Genomic DNA, 16,990 nt, shown 5'->3' on the forward strand with positions numbered 1-16,990 from the left:
GGTCTGGTTCCTGTTTTACACAAAAGCAGTCCCTGACTTTGGCTCATGAGGAAAAGGTTTTCCTCCCCAAACAACTCACTGCCCTTATCGTTGGCTGTAGAGGGAGGTTCCTGGGCAGTCTGTGAAGCAGCACATGTGCAGTGATATTGTGTCAGAAAGCTGTGAGGGTGTGTTGGATACACAGTTTTTTTCTGGCATTACATAAATAATTTGCATAAACAATGTCAGAATATGTATTATGGAGGAAGCACATGATGTCCAACTTCTGAATTCATTAGAGCAGGGATTACATTTGATTGTGCAGAGTGAGTATGACTGGAATATTTCCCTGATTTCTTTAAGCACACTCTTTGTGGCTTTGTCACCTCATTCCTTCAGGCAGGACACGCTGCTGAATTTGAGTGCCCTTTAAACACAAGTTATTGGTGCTGACTCAGCTCCTTGAGTGATTTGCCTTCCCAGTGCAGAGCTGAGGTTGCCTTTTTGGACTCAGGTATCTCCACAGCCATGCTGGGATCCCAGTGTTCAGAGTACAGAGGTGTTTGCACACACTGAGCTCAGGGGACTTGCCATCGAGGAGCCTCATTTCCCGCAGCCAGCTAATTGTACCCACTTAGCTCCTCTAATCAGGGTGTGGTTTTCTTATGCAGGAAGCAAGTGTTAATTAACTCTTACTTTCATTACTCCAGGGATCTCTTTATAGAATCGCCCACATTGTCACCTGATGCTACTGTCAGATATGGCTGTTCCTGTGTCTTAATTTAATTTTACAATTCTCTCCTCTGCTACTGCAGAGGATGTTAATTTATATGCTCGGGGTCCTTCTAGAGCAAAACTGGCCTGTAAAAGTCTTTGTTCACGCTTTCAAATATTGCTTTGTAGGCACATTGGAGGTAATTCTGATCCTCCTTTTATGTTCCTACTTCCCTGTTTGTTGTATGGTACACTTGAGAGGGAGGACTTGATTTAGCATTTACGAGGAGAAATTTGATCAGGCAGTAGGTCAGGAGGGAGGAGGAGTAGGACAGAAGCTCTTGTCCTGAACACATGCTAGGCCTGAGCGTGCCTGGGAGAGCACATGCACCTCCCTGGAGTCCTCACTCAGTGTTCCTTGGGTGTGGCTCTGCCTCAGCAGGAGTGGGGAAGGGGCAGCAATGGGGAGCCCTGGGCAGGAGGAGGCTGTGCTGGCTGACCCTGAGCATGTCAAGAGCTGACTGCAGCCCCGGGGCCCTTCTGGCCACGGTGGCAGCTCAGATCTCCTGCCTGGCCTTGGGCATTAAAGGTCTGTTCCTGATTCCTTAATCCACATGGGCCTCACCCTGAGCGTCCCCTGCTCTTGACCTCGGAGCCTCGTGAGGATCCAGCAGTGATGAACAGGCAGCAGCTTTCTGCTGCTAATCTGATATTCAAAGTGTTACTGTACTCTGATCTGCCTGTTCCCTGCATATATTCATTAATGATTTTTTTATGGAGGTACAAAGTAGTACAGCAAGGTGCAGGAGAGAATTTGTGCCAGTTCTTTCTCTTTGCTTATTCTGTCCTTTGTCATCTCAGAGTGGCTGAGAGTTCCCAGCCTGTGCCTGGGAGCAGGAAGGCAAAAACAAGGCAGCAGTTCAGTGAGAAGCTTCAGAGGGTACACTTGCAACGCTAGACAAGTCATTCCAGGGCCACCAAAATACAGGATGGTGCTTTTTCCTGTTAGTGCAACAGCTTTATTTAAAATCTCAGAGCTTGTAAATATTACAGATCACGAGGAGATTTAAATACGTCTGAGGCCAGAAAGTTGTTCCCAGATTCAGCCATTCCAGCAACACTGAATATTGGATGAAATGCAAATTGAGAAAAGGAGGAACATTATGCCAGCAATCTCAGGGAGAAGGAAACTAGGACAATGTGAGATGATGTCTGATTTGTCCCTGTTATTTGGGCGAGGGCAGAGGGAAGGGGTTAGTGGTGGCTCAGGGAAGAGGGATGTCATTTAACAAAATGAGTGCACCTCCCATGGATAAATAAGTTTCTCTTTCAGTTCCCTGTCAGACAAATGGAGCGAGTCATCCAGGCAGTAGAATGGTCTGTCTGTATTATTTCAGACTCCAAAATGTCCTCTCAGATAAAAGTAAAACTTGCTTTTTTCCTTTTTTTTTTTTCCCAACAGGAAAGAGACTACAAGAATGGATCTCTGTCATCTTATGCTTCTCTCTGATCTGTTTCAATTTTTACAATCTCCTCTTTTATTTGCGACTGGAACACACGCCCTCGGTTATCGTTGGGATATGTAAGTAGGAACTGTTCACTGTCCCAAACAAGGCAAGACTGTTGGAATATGGGAAGCAAGTGTGTGATCCTTTAGGTTTGACTTGCTGTTGGAAAGGGTGAGGGACAATTATTGTGTGTGCAAGTGCAGAGCCTCCGAAACTGAGACCAACTGCAAAGTTTGTTACTGCTTTGTCTTTCATGTCAGTGGCTTCTCGGTATCTTAAAGGGGAAGTTTTTGACATAGCTGTGTAAGTTCGGTGGTTTTGGGTAGTCATTGCAAGTGTAAGGACTATTGAGAAGGAAAAGAGCTGTGAAGATGGTCAGAGGTGGAAACAAAATACACTGATTGACAAAAACATTTACAAGAACTTTTCAGAAAGCAAAAGCTTGAGAAATATTATAAAAGGTGGTTGAGGCTTCAAACTGGCTTGATTTTGGGGGACTGCAAAGTGACCATGAGAATTTTGGAGAATTGTGCTTTCATGTCAGGATGTGACATTTAGCCTTTGTCCTCAATTATGGCTTTTTTCCAGCAATACAAGACAAGTTGCCGCTTTCTTGTGGTAATAAATGTGACTCTTGGTCTCTTATTACTTCGTTGGGTGGGAGGTGAAGGCAGGCAAGCCCCAGCAGCTGTCCCATCTCTGTGCCTTGGTCTGGAGAGGTGTTTACATTGGCAGGATCTCAGTGGGGCAGAGCTGCAGTGGGAGCTGGTGATTCCCCCTTTTCCATGGAGGAGATAAAGAACCAGGGAAGACTCTAGTTTGCTGCTGTACAGCTTTATTGATAGAAGCAAGAATTGCATGGAATTAGCTACAGGAAAAAACTGACTCAGAATGAGCAGGGTGTGAAAAGGGACCCACAACATTCGTTACATCAGTCAAAGCCTAACCCTGGGTACCACTTGAATATTCCTCAACACACAGGGCAAAAAGTATCAGTACTTACATGAGTTTTGTGGCACGGGATGGTGTGCAGAAGCAGTTGCACACAGACTTTGTTGAGAAGAGGCAGAGAGGGCAGCAGGGCAGGGGGGCACTCAGAGGCTGACTCGGTCTGTGGGCACTGCCTGGGCACTGCTGGGCCCTGGGTGGGAGGGGATGTGGGAAAAGGAAAGAGAATTCAGTTCAGAAATCTGAAGGGTCATCTGTGCAGTGCATACCTTTCATAGCTCTCTGGTAAACTTCTGCTATGGGAAGAGGGAGGGAATAGCTTCCAAGCATTTCACCAGTGTCCTCCCATACTTGCAAAGAATACTGAATACAATAGTAACTCTTGTGTTGGGTGTGTGTAAACATTTACGTGCTTTTGCATGAATTGCCTGGTTAGCTGAAAGGAGAACACATGGTGTCATTCCTTAGGGCACTGTCTGAGGTAGTACAGCTGTTCATTCCTGTGCTTTAGAATAAAAATACATTTTTCTGTAAACTGTGTGAAGTGTATGTTTTAGAAGAGAATGGTGCTTGTTTATAATCACTGCTGTATATTGCTAATGAATTAAACAGACAAACAAAACCCCACCCAAAACACAGCAGCAGGTTCAAGCAGTGGGATGTGATAGAAGCTGTGAATTTCTCCCAGAGCTGGGAAGTGGCAATTCCTGATGTCTGTGTGAAGGGGGCTGGGGGAGCAGTGTCCTCCCACTGTGAATCACACCAGCCCTCTTGGCCTCACTCAGTCTTACCTCTCTCAGCTGATGAGGTGGAGGTGTTGGGAGGAGTGGAGAAGAACATGGCCTGTGAACTGCTCCTTAGTGACGAGGGCAGATGCAGACAGGAGAATCACCAATAATGGTTAACCTGTAGTGCAATCTATTTGTTGCTGGCTTTCATCTCAAAGTGAGTGCTGATAAAAGCTTGAGTTCTCTGATATCCTGGTTACCAGTGTAACTGATAAAGCAGCCAATTCAGTGATAGTATTATTTAAGTAGTAGTGAATGATTAAAGTATCAGAATCTGGATTCTGTGTAAATAAAATGGTGTGGAAATAACTGATAGTGTGTACAAAAATGAGTGCAATAAAATAATAAGTGCTGCAGGCTATCTTGTTGTCTTCAGTACATTATTTCTTCAGGTGAAGTGTGAATTATGCCTGTAATTTGCAGATTTTATTAGTTTGGGGTTTTTATATTAGGTTTTATTACTTTTAGTGAAGCTCATCTCCATGAAAGTCCTGATCCCTAAACCCTGCGGGTGGTGGGTACGGCTGGGAACACTGAGTCACAGGCAGCTGAGGTGTGTTCCAGTGAGGGCCCTCCTCAAGCTTAGTTTGGAATATTGACCTTTGAGATGAGGTCACAAAATAAACATTCTGCTAATAAAGATGTAGCTCTGGATCAAGTTCCCACCATTCCTTTGGAAACCTGAAAGGGATCAGCAATCCAGTGGGATGGATCTGCTCTGCTGCACAGACCTGTCCACTGAATGCATTGTTGGATCCCTTGTGTGCTCTTATGCAAATACTTTTAAGAAATGGAGTAGTTTGAACATTCTGCATCATTCCACTTTGCCTAAACCCCGTATCTGTAATTAATTCTTTTTTCGTACTTTTAAAGGAACACTTAATTGTGACATGAGTAATACTGTGAATACTGTAATCCAGAGATTCTTGGGACAAAAAAGGTCTGATCCTGCTCTGGCTGGCAGGAAGCAGGTCCTTCCCTATGTGCTGTGGGAGGCAGGTCTGTGCTGCTGTGCTGAGTCACCCACGGCGTCGCTGAGGAGAGACCTTCATGGCCTTGGTTAGAAGGGCTCCTGCACTGGGCTGTTTCCTGCTGACTAAGGATGATCTTGCTGGAAAGGAAGAGGCATGGGAGTCTCTTGTTGTTCAGGCTGGTTTAGCAGAGATGAGACAACTTCCTTCCCTTCCTCACTGTCGGGAAAAAAAAAAAAAGGAGTGGGCAGAGGATGGATTTCTTTTGTTGCTTCTGTTAAATCCAGTCATGCCCTATTCTGAATATCCTCAGCTGCTGAGCAGCCATGGAAATGTTCCTCTTTCTGCAAGCTGCCAGTCATGCAGATTTGAATTTGGTATTTTATTGGCACGCACACACATGCACCCAGTTAACTGTGGGCAGCCCTGGCTGGGGGTGAGGTGTGATGGAGGTTCAACACCCCCATCTCTTCCCACTGCAGCAGGACACCAGCCCAGCAGTGCCACAGAACCAGAGCAGCCTTGACCACTCTAAGAGATGTTTGGTAGTGCCAGGGACAAGGGTGGCAAAGGTGTTATTGTTTGATAAGCAGAAAAGCCTCACCAAAACACATAAAATCAGGTTTGAAAGCCCTTATACCTTCAGGTGAGTTTGTGGTGTCCAGCCTATTTTTCAATACACTTGAGTTGAGTATGTAGTTCATATATTAATAGCATCTAGATAAAAAGTTTGGCAAGTTAAAACATGGATCCTGGTTTTCATTTCCTCTCCCTCCTCTTGCCTTTGTATAGGGTTTTAAACCCTCTTTTCCAAGTCAGTTGACTTGTTTCAGACATTTGACTTTTATGTGCAGCCACATTTGCTCATAACAGAGACTGTGCATTGCAGTCTTAAAAAAAGAAAGTTAACATTGTGTTGTAACCTGTTTATATTTGTAAGAACTGCCTCACATAGGACAAATATCTTTAGGAACATCTTGTGCCATGACACAAGGTACAATTAATTGCTACTAACTCGAGAGCTGGGCACCACATTTTTTTTAACTGATTTGAGGTCCACGTTCCTGCAGATGTTGTGGGTTAGGCAGAGAGAGCACAGGGGAGGAAATCACTTAGTGAGCTTTCCAAATAGAAACTGGATCTCATAAAGGCCCAGCAGCTCTTTGTTCCAAGCTCAAGCAGCTCTGCAGGGCTGCACTTCATCAGCTGCACTGCAGAGCCGAAGGATGAGTGTGTAACACACGAGAGCCCTGGCACAGGTTGGAGTAAAACCACTCCAGACACATCAGTGCTGAATGAAGGGTGTGCTGGGCACGTGAGGCAGGTGTCTGCATCCTCTGCCTCACAGCTCTAACAATGGGGCTTCATTTTTGAGTTACTTTGTGCACTAAAATGAGTTTCCACTTGAAATTTTGTTTTAAAAGGTCCTTGAAATTACACTAGAAGCCTCAATTAGCAACAGAAAATGATCTTTTACTTCAGTGTTGGTCCAAATAAGCCGGTTCTTTGTCACCCACTGTCCTACCCCACCTGAAGTACCCCTCAGTTACTTGGTAGCTGTAGGTAACTTTGTGTTTCCACCCTACACTGTATCATCTCTTGCATGGAAACTCCACAAGTGGTTAAATAGGCAAAACTTGGATTCTGTGTTGCACTGTGCACAAATGAGTGATTGTTGCATTAGAATATTTGTCTCCTGTCTCCATTGGGCACTGCTGGGGTGTTCTCTTGGGAGCCCCGGTCCAGCCCCCATAGGGAGAAGGAGAAGGGTGTTGATCGTGGTGAAGGTGGAATTGTGTGGTACAATTGCTGGTTTGCACTCAGGCAGGTGATGTTGGCATCAGTTATCTGTTCTTCAAGTCACTTGGATTAAGGGATGGGCTTCCTGGCGTGCTGGCAGCTGTCAGGCAGGGCGGAGGGAGAGCTGAGCCCTTCTCCCCCGGGAGGCTCCTGCCCTGGTGCTGGAGGGACACTGGTGGCAGGGCCCCTTCTCTGTCCCCACTGTGTGCACAGGGGACGTGCTGTGGCTCTCTCTGGCAGCAGCAGGGACAAAGACAGCTCTGTGTGCCTGCCCAGTTGTCAGAGGCTCTCTCCAAGTTACAGGGGACTTTGGCTGAGGATTTAAGAGCTGCAGGTCTCAGTGCTCCTGGTCCACTCAGAAAACTGCCTCTTGCACCTCAAACACAAGCACATGTGTTGGGTGTTGCCCTGCTGGAGTGCCTGGGCACAGTGCAGACCCTGAACAGAGCAGTGTGATGGTGGGTTACATCCTGTGCCAGCCCAGTGTTCAGGTGCTGGGGCTCTGGGTACCAATCTGCAGGCACAGAACTACCCAGTGCTGCGAGGGACTGAGCTCACCTTGCTTCATTCTGGGAGTGTTTTAAAAGATGAAACTGGAGGATTAGTTGATTAATCACACCAATGAAAGTGTTTGGTGTTTTTTTTTTTTAGTGGGAGAAAATTTGCTCTTGATTTTCATTTAGTATCCATTGTTCTCTTTACCTTTAATCACCACCTTCTGGGATGACATAAATGCTTTTTCTAGTAATGCATTTACAGGGAAAAGAAGTTCTCACAGTGGTTCTTTTTCTTTAAGAACCTGAAGCCTTGGTAAAGTTGTTACGACTTCATCATTTAAATGTGCTTTACAAGCCCTCTGGCCCCAGCAGATGAACCTTAGGATTAAAGGGTGGGCTCAGTTCAGCGCATGCTGTGTCTCACCTAAAACATCCATTGCCAGGCTCGAAAGGTAAAAGACCTTTCCCAAAATCTTTGTTCGTGAAGACTGGCCATACATACAAACCCTCTGTCAGCTGGAGAAATAGCAGGAACAGCTTGCTTCATGCAAACACACTAAGGTTAAAGACATGAGAATAAAATGTGGCTGTTCCTATCATTAAGTTTATCAGGCAGTGATTCTTAGCCAAGCTGTGCTTTGGTGGATGAGTATTTGCTTTAGGAGTCACTGCTGTTCAGCCCCAGGGGAGACTGTGCCCTAATTCCTTGGGGATCTCCTTGCCCTGGTAGTGTCCCAGCTGGCTCAGCCCCGAGGCCAGGCCAGGTCTGCTGCAGTCAGGGCTGAGCTGTGAGGTGTGGGGTGTGCTGCTCTCAGGGGGCCTTGCTGGGACACAAGGATTGCACAGCTCCCAGAGCAGGGATTCAGCCCAAGGAGAAGCACAGGCTCCGTGAGAAACGTGCCAGTCCTGCCAAGGGAGCTCCTGTGCCATAGCACACACTTCTCCTGCCTCTGGAGAGCTACAGACAGGACTTGTTTGAAACTGCAGCTATAATGGGATAGAACTGCTCTATATAATAATAATAGTAATAATACATGTGCTATCTGAGCCCTTCTTGTATTTCACAGTTCAGCTGCATTCTCTGGTTACTGCACTGTGAGGTCCATTCTCACTGAATTCTTCCCACCTTTATTAGCCCAAATGATTAACTCTTCTTTTCTGCTTTCAAGCTGCTGCACTTTATACTTGTTGAAACGTCCAGATTTTATTATCTTAGCCTTGTAATTTGACATAGTATCAAGCCTCTGCCTTCTCTGTACTGAAAGCCACTACGTGGGGAAGGCAGATGACTAAGGCATTTTATTTTTATAAGCACGTAAGCGTTCACAGAGTTCAGAGCATTCTGAGTTGGAAGGAACCCACAAGGATCATCAAGTCCAACTCTTTAGTGAATGGCCCATACAGGGATCAAACCCACAGCCTTGGCTTTGTTAGCACCATGCTCCAACCAACTGAGCTAGTGACAAACAACTGTCACTTTAGCATATTGATTTTTAGAAAACAAGATTTTTTTCTGTGTAGAGTCAGCCACTCCCCTGACCCTTTAGTGCTGTAACATTCAACTCATTCATACAATCACCGATTAAAAATGACTATACTTCTCAATGATGTTACACAACAGCATCAAGTTATTTAATAACACCTTATGCTGGGTTTTTTTTCCTCTCCAGAGACTCTTACTGAATTTTTACAGTAAATATGAAACTTTATATGCTCTGCTGTAAGAACTCTGGGTTACAATTTGGTAATTATACCTGTGCAAAGCCAGCCTTACTCTCAGCTCGTAAAATTCCGGCAAAGTACATCTTTTTGTTGTAAACATGTAACATAGCTTTGTCTCTCGAAGCCCTCAGTGCAGTGCCTGCTCTCGTGGGGCTCCTCCCGCTGCCCGGGACCAGCCCAGCCCACAGGAAGCGGTTTGTGCTCCCTGCCAGAGCAGCCCTTGGGTGAGGCTACGAGTTGTTGTGTCTGAGTTTGACTCTTAAACAAGGAAGAGGTGGAGTGGGGCCTTTTCTGTGGCCCAAACCCCTACAGCTTCCCTGGTTTCTGAGCTGGACACAAGTGAGACAAAGCTGTCCTGTGTTAATGGTGTGTTTGGGGCAGTTGCTCTTCCAGTCCTGCGGCCAAGTGGTGACTGTGCCAAGTGCCAGGTCCTGCTCCAGCATGGCCCTGACCCACAGGAGGGTCCCACTGCATCATGGCCCTGACCCACAGGAGGGTCCTGTTCCATCATGGTCTCTGAGCCTGGGGACAGGACACACCCCAAGTGTTATGATGCTGGTCATGTATAACCTTAGTACAGTTTTAGCTCTTCTATTATTACTCATCCTGCACAAGTGCAGAAGGGTGAGCAAGCCCTTCTGCAGCACAGCTAGAATGAGATTGCTAGTAGTTAGGTTTTTTCCAATTGCTGAAGTATAATGCATTGCTCCAGGCACCCTCCATTCTTCCCTCTTAGCTTTCTACCAGCTGACATCAAAGCAATATGTGAAACATCTATTGAACCGTCAGTATTTTGCCTCAATTTGTGTTGCTGCTCCTGCAGCCGTTTCAGACTCTAATGGTGCAGCTGCTGGAGGCCATGAGGGCTAATGGGGGCATTAGCTCAGCGAGAACGGTATTTTAGTTGTTGCAAAGAGAAGTGTTGTTTGGATATCTTCCCCTGAACCCAGGCTGCTTGCCCTTTCAGCTGCTGGGAGCAGATCTAAAAGCTGTTGTGTCCCACCCGGTCTCACTGGAGCTTGCGTGTGTGGTCTGAAACAAAAGCAAATGTACACAATTTACTGCTTATAAAATAAGCTGTCTCCAGTACAATAAGGAGATACATAAAGAATGAAGTGTTTCCTGGTGTATTTAAGAGTTTGGGCCAACTGGATAAAGGGTTCAGCAGTGTGAGGGTTGATTTATGGTATGAAAAGAAAGCTTTCTGGGTAGCGGGTGCCACACTAATCGTGCTTTTATTTCTTCTCCCTGTTTGAAAACGAAAGGTGAGAAGGACTGCAGAGGTGAGGGACCAGCTAAGCAAAAGGTACCCACATGGAGTGGTCTGTCTGTTCTGTACAAGATGGGCTAAACATAAAATCCTGCTATAGATTTAATGAAGGTTGTTACTGTCCAAGTGGTGTATTGTTAACCTCTTTTTCTTACTTGCCTGACCTTATGTTTATTCAGACTGGGTAGATCTCCTATGGGTGCAAATACGTAAGTGAAAGGTAGATAAACAACTTGTAAAACAAGTATAAAACGTGACTAAGTCAGTAACAATGCTGTGTTTCTCTAACTGTCTCTCTCCTCATTGAAGTTGCAGGAGTTGTCACCGCTGACTTCTTATCAGGATTATTTCACTGGGGAGCAGATACCTGGGGATCTGTGGAGCTACCCATAGTTGGAAAGGTTTGAGATTGTTGTTCTTAAGCTTGAAAAAGTTATGAAATACTTTCCTGAAGCACTTCCAGTGTTCCCAGCTGAACTGGGCAGTTATAGGCTCTGTCTTCAGTCCTGCCAGTGTAAGCAGCCCCACAGCCCAGAGCCCTCCATGGAACAGCACTGGGCAGTGCTGGGGCAGGGCTGTGTTTGCAGCTGGCCCGGGTGACACGTGCAAGGTGACATTGCTCCATTTTATCACCTTGTTTGAGGTTTGCACACAGTTTTGCAATACCAGTGTTTGCAGAACCTCAAGTGGAGGAACCTGGCTTGGGCGCTGCAGATCCTCAAAAAACAATGTCCACAGATGTGGAGAGTTGTCCCTGCAGCTGAACTCCTAAAAGCTTGTGAGATATGAGGGTGCTCCAGTAAGAATCTTTGCAGCTCTCTGTTCCACTGCCCCTGTTGTAGATGTAGTAATATTAGACTGGTGATGACTGAAGATTTAATTAGAGATGTATTATACACCTGCAGCTACAAATGCCACTTGCTCAGTGGAAGGTGCACTGGCTTCCACTGTAAGCAATCATCTGTTTTCTTAATTAAATTTCTAAGTAGCTACCATTAATTACTCCTCACAGTGCAATATTAGAAGGATCATGATTTTTTTTTTTAAAAAAAGCACATGGGCTATTCCTTGTAATTATTCAGAAATACACAAACTACCACAGCAGAATTCAGACCGTTGGGTTTGGTTTATTTTTGTTCACCTTCAATAGACTTAGTAGTCTTTGAATCCTGCTATCTCTGGACCATAGTTTATATTAAAAAAAAGCTGGAGACTGCACTAAATGACCCTGAGTTCAGGCTGCTCAGGACACCTTTGCACAGGCTGTATGTGATGGATGTGGTAAAGGCAAATCAGTAACTGGTTTGACTGTCACACACAGTAAAGCAATTGCTCTGTCTCCTCTAGGACTCTGTGTTCTGATGTGATTTCTGCTCTTAGAGGTGACTTTTATAGTCTGTTTGACTTCCATTGCCTTATCCAGTCACTTAACTTGCATTTATTCTGTTAGAGCTGGCATCTGTACCCCATACAAAAATGTTAGGTTGAATTTTAATATTTTAGTGTTTTTTTCTTGGTTGATGCTGCTTATCAAGCAAATTATATTTGTGATTTTCACAGGCTTATTTTGTCTGTGAAATTAGGATGCTGATGCTTTGTTTTTGAGATCCAGAGACTGCAGGTTCTAATTGAAAATTAAGAAGAATAAAACTGAAAAGCTATGAAAACCTGGATTTGGGAGCTGAATTGCTTCTCAAATGTAAATCAAATAATCTGAAGTGTTGTCATCACAAAAGTTTGATGCTGCTCACATGCTTTGTACTCTGGAATTCTCTTAAACTCAGTCATCAGAGTAGAATGTATGAGAGGGGGGTTGTTAGGGGGTTTCTTTGGTAATATTTTCTTTCCAAGAGCAGTGTTGAGCCATGGTGTCATTTCTTTTTCCAGGCTTTCATCCGACCCTTTAGGGAACATCACATTGACCCCACAGCAATTACCAGACATGATTTCATAGAGACCAATGGGGACAACTGCTTCATGACTCTGGTCCCGCTGGCCAACATGGCATACAAATTTGTTTCTTTTTCCCCAGGTAAGCTGTTACTTCTGACCTCTGTGGATTTAGCATTGTTGCTATTTAGATGAACATTTGTCTGTGTAGGAGAAATCCATGACTGGGACATGACAAGGAAGAGCTGTTGGAAGCATGGTGCTCCTGGCAGGAGGGAGGGAAGCTTTTTTTTCTTGCAGGTAGGGTGGCATAAGGTGGCACAGAGAGGTTCTCTAGCTCAAGAGAGGATAACTTGGGCCGAAGAGTTGTGCAAGTAAGCATTAGAAGTTATGCTAAATATTCTTTTTATAAGAATGATCAAGCTGTGAGCATATAGGGAAACATTTGTTCTAAAGTATATAACATATAACAACAAGGCTTCATCTCTGTGCAGAAGCACTTTATGTGCAAACTAGAAGTCAAGAACTAAAAGATTAAATTCATTTTATAGATGGTCAACTCAGTTTGACTTCTTGTTTATGGTGCAATCACAGATGTTGGCACTTCCCAACCTGTCCTGTGACATTTGGGAATTGCTTATGGCTCACGGGCTCCTGTGACACTTCTGCCAGAGCAGCTTCGTTGAGGCCTTTGTGAGCTCCTGTGGCACCAGCCATTGTCCTGGTAGAAATTTGCCTTTTCATAACTGGTGTATAAAGATGCACATCTTGTTTTGCAGAGGCACTATATGAGACGTGTCCCTGGGAGTGTTACGTCTTCGCGCTCATCATCTTCATCACCATGACGAACCAGATCCACAAGTGGTCCCACACGTACTTTGGGCTCCCACGCTGGGTCATATTCCTGCAGGACTGGCACATTATCCTGCCCAGGAAGCACCACAGGATCCATCATGTGTCTCCACACGAGACCTACTTCTGCATCACCACTGGTACTGCCCTGGGGGTCATGCTGCAGCCTCCCTTGAGTGCATTCACCTGCCCAGATGTGACTTAGGGACAGGCTGTTGAACTGGAAAAGGGCATGAAGTTAACTGTGATCTTACTGCACAGGCTCTTAGTAAAACTGGAGTTGGTTTTGTGGCATAAAATATGTGGGGGGAAGTTTTGTGATCAGCTAAAGGTAACTTGCAGCCTGAGGGAATAGTCAGTGGTGCTGAGATCCAATGAAGTGGAGTCTTGGTAAGCTCATGCCTGTAATGGGTTTTGTTCACTAAAGTCTTAAAGCTGCTGTTCCTTCAAGAGAGCATTTAATCAGCAACTGGTCTGGAATGCTCATTTCTAAAGCCAGGCTTCTGGATTTTCAGCATCCACTCATTCTGACTCAGGGTAGAGGAGTGGGCAGGCTTTGCTACCTTTCACTTCCTTTTATATCCGTGTTCAATATTATGCCCACTGGACAGGTGGGAATGCCCAGTGACCAGTGTTGCACAATCCTAAATAAGTTATCAGGTTAATCAGACAGCAGAAAATAAACCACTCTAGTTCTTCATTCTGTCATTGGCTTTGTCAAACAGTTCATGTGGGTTTTGAAACCTCTGCCAAGAAACAAATCTTGTTCTCATTAGCAGAATGTCACGTAGAAACATGATACAATTAAGAAGCCTGACTTGACAGATGATGACAAAAATCTTGCCACTCAAAGAGCTATTTTTTAGTCCTACTATGTCCTGAAAGTTAAACCTGACCATTATTAGCAGTCTTAGACTAGTTGAACTTTGGATGCTATGACAAACTAATCCTCTTTTTCCTTTGCAATCCCTTAGGTTGGCTGAACTATCCATTAGAGAAGATAAGATTCTGGAGGTGTTTGGAGAACATCATCCAAGGACTTACTGGGGAGAAGCCAAGAGCAGATGACATGAAATGGGCTCAGAAAATCAAATAACTTTTGCCAGCCTTCTGCAATCCTTAACTTGTTGCCAATGTTGTTTTTAAAAGAAAAAAAAAATAAAGCCATCAGCCAAATTCAAGACCTGCAAAGAAATAACAGACTCTAAAGCACAAACTAAAAAGTGCTAACACAGACTGCAATGAAAAGAACTAATTCTTAAAACAATACTTGAAATGAAGATGATTACTCTCACTGAGCACCTTTTTGTTTAGCCATGTCTGCTTACACATTAGAACGTGCTGTGTCCGTGAGCTGTCGGGCAGCCCGAGGGCAGGACAGTCACTCCAGTGGTACGTGGTGGTGTAGGAAACATGTGTTGTATCAACATTATTTAACACTTCCAAAATAGCTTGTTGCCTAAGTCCTATAGGGAGAGTGGTGACAAGGGTTTGTCACTCCGTGTTCGAGTCCAAGTGCTCTGCAGGAGAGCAGTGTCAGGCCAGGGGGAGCCCAGAAAATCATGACTGTTCAATGCACTTTGTGATTGATCAACGTGCAGCTCTGTCTTCACTATCATGTTAAATCCAATTGATGTCATGTGGAACAGACTTTGAGAATCCTGCTCCTCCAGTGGGCCACGAATCCTCAAGTGTCTTCAGCTTCCCTTAAAATAAAATTGTTCTACTCTCCACGTGGAATTGAGCAAACCATTTCTACATAAGCCTTCAATGTAAGGAGCCTCTGAGGAGGGAGGGCACCCCGTACAACACCTGCTCGTGTGGAGTGCTCACTGATGAGTCTGCTATTAAGTGTTTCCTACCCTGACAATAAATGTTTAAACTAGTTCTAGCATTGGGCACACTGCAAATAGCTGTATTCAAGAGCTCAAGGTATCAAACTTGTAATGTTAGAAGGGAAATGTCAATGACTGGTGTTTTGTTCTTTTTTTTTTTTTAAGGTGCTTGCTTGTTTCTGTAAATAATATAAAGCCTTAATCTCTTCTGGTGTAATGGAATAATATTTTAATGTGATGTTTGAATGTATATAATATATTTATAACAAAGCAGTTGGATAATACTAATCATGTTTAAGTCTTGTTGCTGTTCTTCATTGCTACATTGGCAGCAGGAACTCAGTCATTGACTGCAAAACACTTCGTGCAGTTCCAGCCCCCTGAGACATCTGTCAGCCTGTTATGTCCTGTTTAGGTTGGAGTGAACATTTGTCAGTGTTGTAGGAGCCTGTGTTATACCACACTTCTACACCTTTCAAGAAGTGCAAGTAATTAAGTAATTCTGCTTTGGATGCGAAGGAGTAACTCTGAGTGCTTAGAAACAGCATCTCTTGCTGTGTGTACAAAGCACTGCAGTGCATGGCATTTATACCATCTGGACAAAAGTTTATATTCATACCTGCTTCATCTTGAGACTCCTGTAATCCCTATTCCAACAGATCTGTGATCCTTAGTTGTCTGTCCCTCCTGCCCTCATCCTTTCTTCCCCTTTCCCTCACCCTCGACCCCAGTTTGAGTTAACTAAACCAGCGTGAAAGCCCAGGACAGAACTGGGTGGATGCTCAGGGCTCCTGTGTAAAACAGCCTGAAGCACTGGGTCCTCTGAGAGCTCATTTCACTGCAGATAGAAATGCCAAGTGAGCAGCAGTAGTGCAGTGGATGTAACAAATGGATTTGGGACACACAAATTACTAGAATTTGTCTGTCCAAAGTGCCATTAAAGGCAGTTGCGGCTGCCCAAACCTCTCTTGGCCCCTTGAGCCTTATTGGAAACAAATCTGAGCTACTCATGCTGGTGGCTGCTGGGACTATTTATCTGTTAATCTTGCTTAATTATGAGAAACTGGGACAGCAGTTAATCTCTGGATGCAGTTTTCCATGGGATGCTGTGCTGGGCTCCAGAGACTGAGCTGGCTCCGTGACTCCTCACTCCTGACACAGCTCCCAGGGCCCCTGTTTCACCCATTTAAAGATGTGGATCCTTCTACAAAACCAATTCTGGAGCAAAAGGCTACGTGGATCCTTCTTAACAGCTACAAATCTGGCTTAAGATAAATTTATCTTAAGTTGATTAGGAACAGATTAGAGCTGAAGCAGAATAAGGCACTCCTGTTAAACTCCACAGAGAGCATTTCAGTTTAAACGCTTTTAAAAGCTCACTCATTTCAGTCTCACCTCCACAGAAAGCTGTGCTCAGGCTCCTGCTCTCTGCCCAGACTGCAGGTGTCCCTGGTGAGCGTGTGCTTGTGGTCACACAGGGCCTTGGAGGAGCAGGAGGGATTCCTTAGGTGGATCCTGGGAGCTGGTGGGATTCCCTGTGTGGATCCATGGCACTGCAGAGGCCCTATAGACAGAGCTGGTTGGGGACACAGCTCCAAGGGGAAGTGTTGCACTGCAGTAAACTGAGGAAAATTACTGCAAAGAGCCTTAAAATCCCACTCAGGGATTTCTTAAGCCAGGACAGACTGAAGGTTTGTGTTTGCTTTGAGGTTCTTACGGACACAGGTCAGACTGCTCAGCCTTCTGAGGGCTCTCAGCTGCTTCCATTTTGTTCCGTTTTGCTGCTGGGTTAATTATCCGTGTTCTCCCACCCCTCTGTCTGCAGCCCTGACCTGTCTGCTGCCTCTGTGACATCCTGGGGACCAACACGGAGCCTGCTCGGAGCTGGCATTGGCTGGGAACAGGCAGGAGGCAGTGGTGGCACACAGGGGACCCTGAGCAGCCTCCGGACCACTGGTGCAGGGACAGAAGTGTTCTTTCTGGCATGGTTTTGTTCTGCAGCGTATTAAAAAAGAAAAAAACGAACCTCCTGAAGCAAGAGGAGGCTCTGGCTGCTCGGTGCCAAACCTGGTTATCCAGGTCCACTAGTCCCCGTGCCCCGGCCAGCTCAGCTGGGCTCCCCTGTCCCCCCCCAGCTCTGGGCTCCCCTGTCCCCCCCCAGCTCTGGGCTCCCCTGTCCCCACCCAGCTCTGGGCTCCCCTGTCCCCACCCAGCTC

General features: G+C 45.3%; 1 protein-coding gene across 1 annotated transcript in view; it reads left to right on the forward strand.

The window, feature by feature from the left end:
* Positions 1–10,512: 10,512 nt before the first annotated feature.
* Positions 10,513–16,990, forward strand: part of UBE2V1 (ubiquitin conjugating enzyme E2 V1) — a 21,754-nt gene continuing 15,276 nt past the window's right edge. The window contains exons 1-3 of the mRNA XM_027697179.1: positions 10,513–10,598; positions 12,085–12,229; positions 12,867–13,079. Coding sequence (XP_027552980.1) covers positions 12,175–12,229; positions 12,867–13,079 — 268 coding nt within the window. The 5' untranslated portion in view covers positions 10,513–10,598; positions 12,085–12,174. The remainder of the gene's footprint in view (positions 10,599–12,084; positions 12,230–12,866; positions 13,080–16,990) is intronic.

Source organism: Neopelma chrysocephalum, unplaced genomic scaffold (genome assembly GCF_003984885.1).
Source record: "Neopelma chrysocephalum unplaced genomic scaffold, ASM398488v2 Primary Assembly neopelma1_119, whole genome shotgun sequence".
NCBI lineage: Eukaryota > Metazoa > Chordata > Aves > Passeriformes > Pipridae > Neopelma > Neopelma chrysocephalum.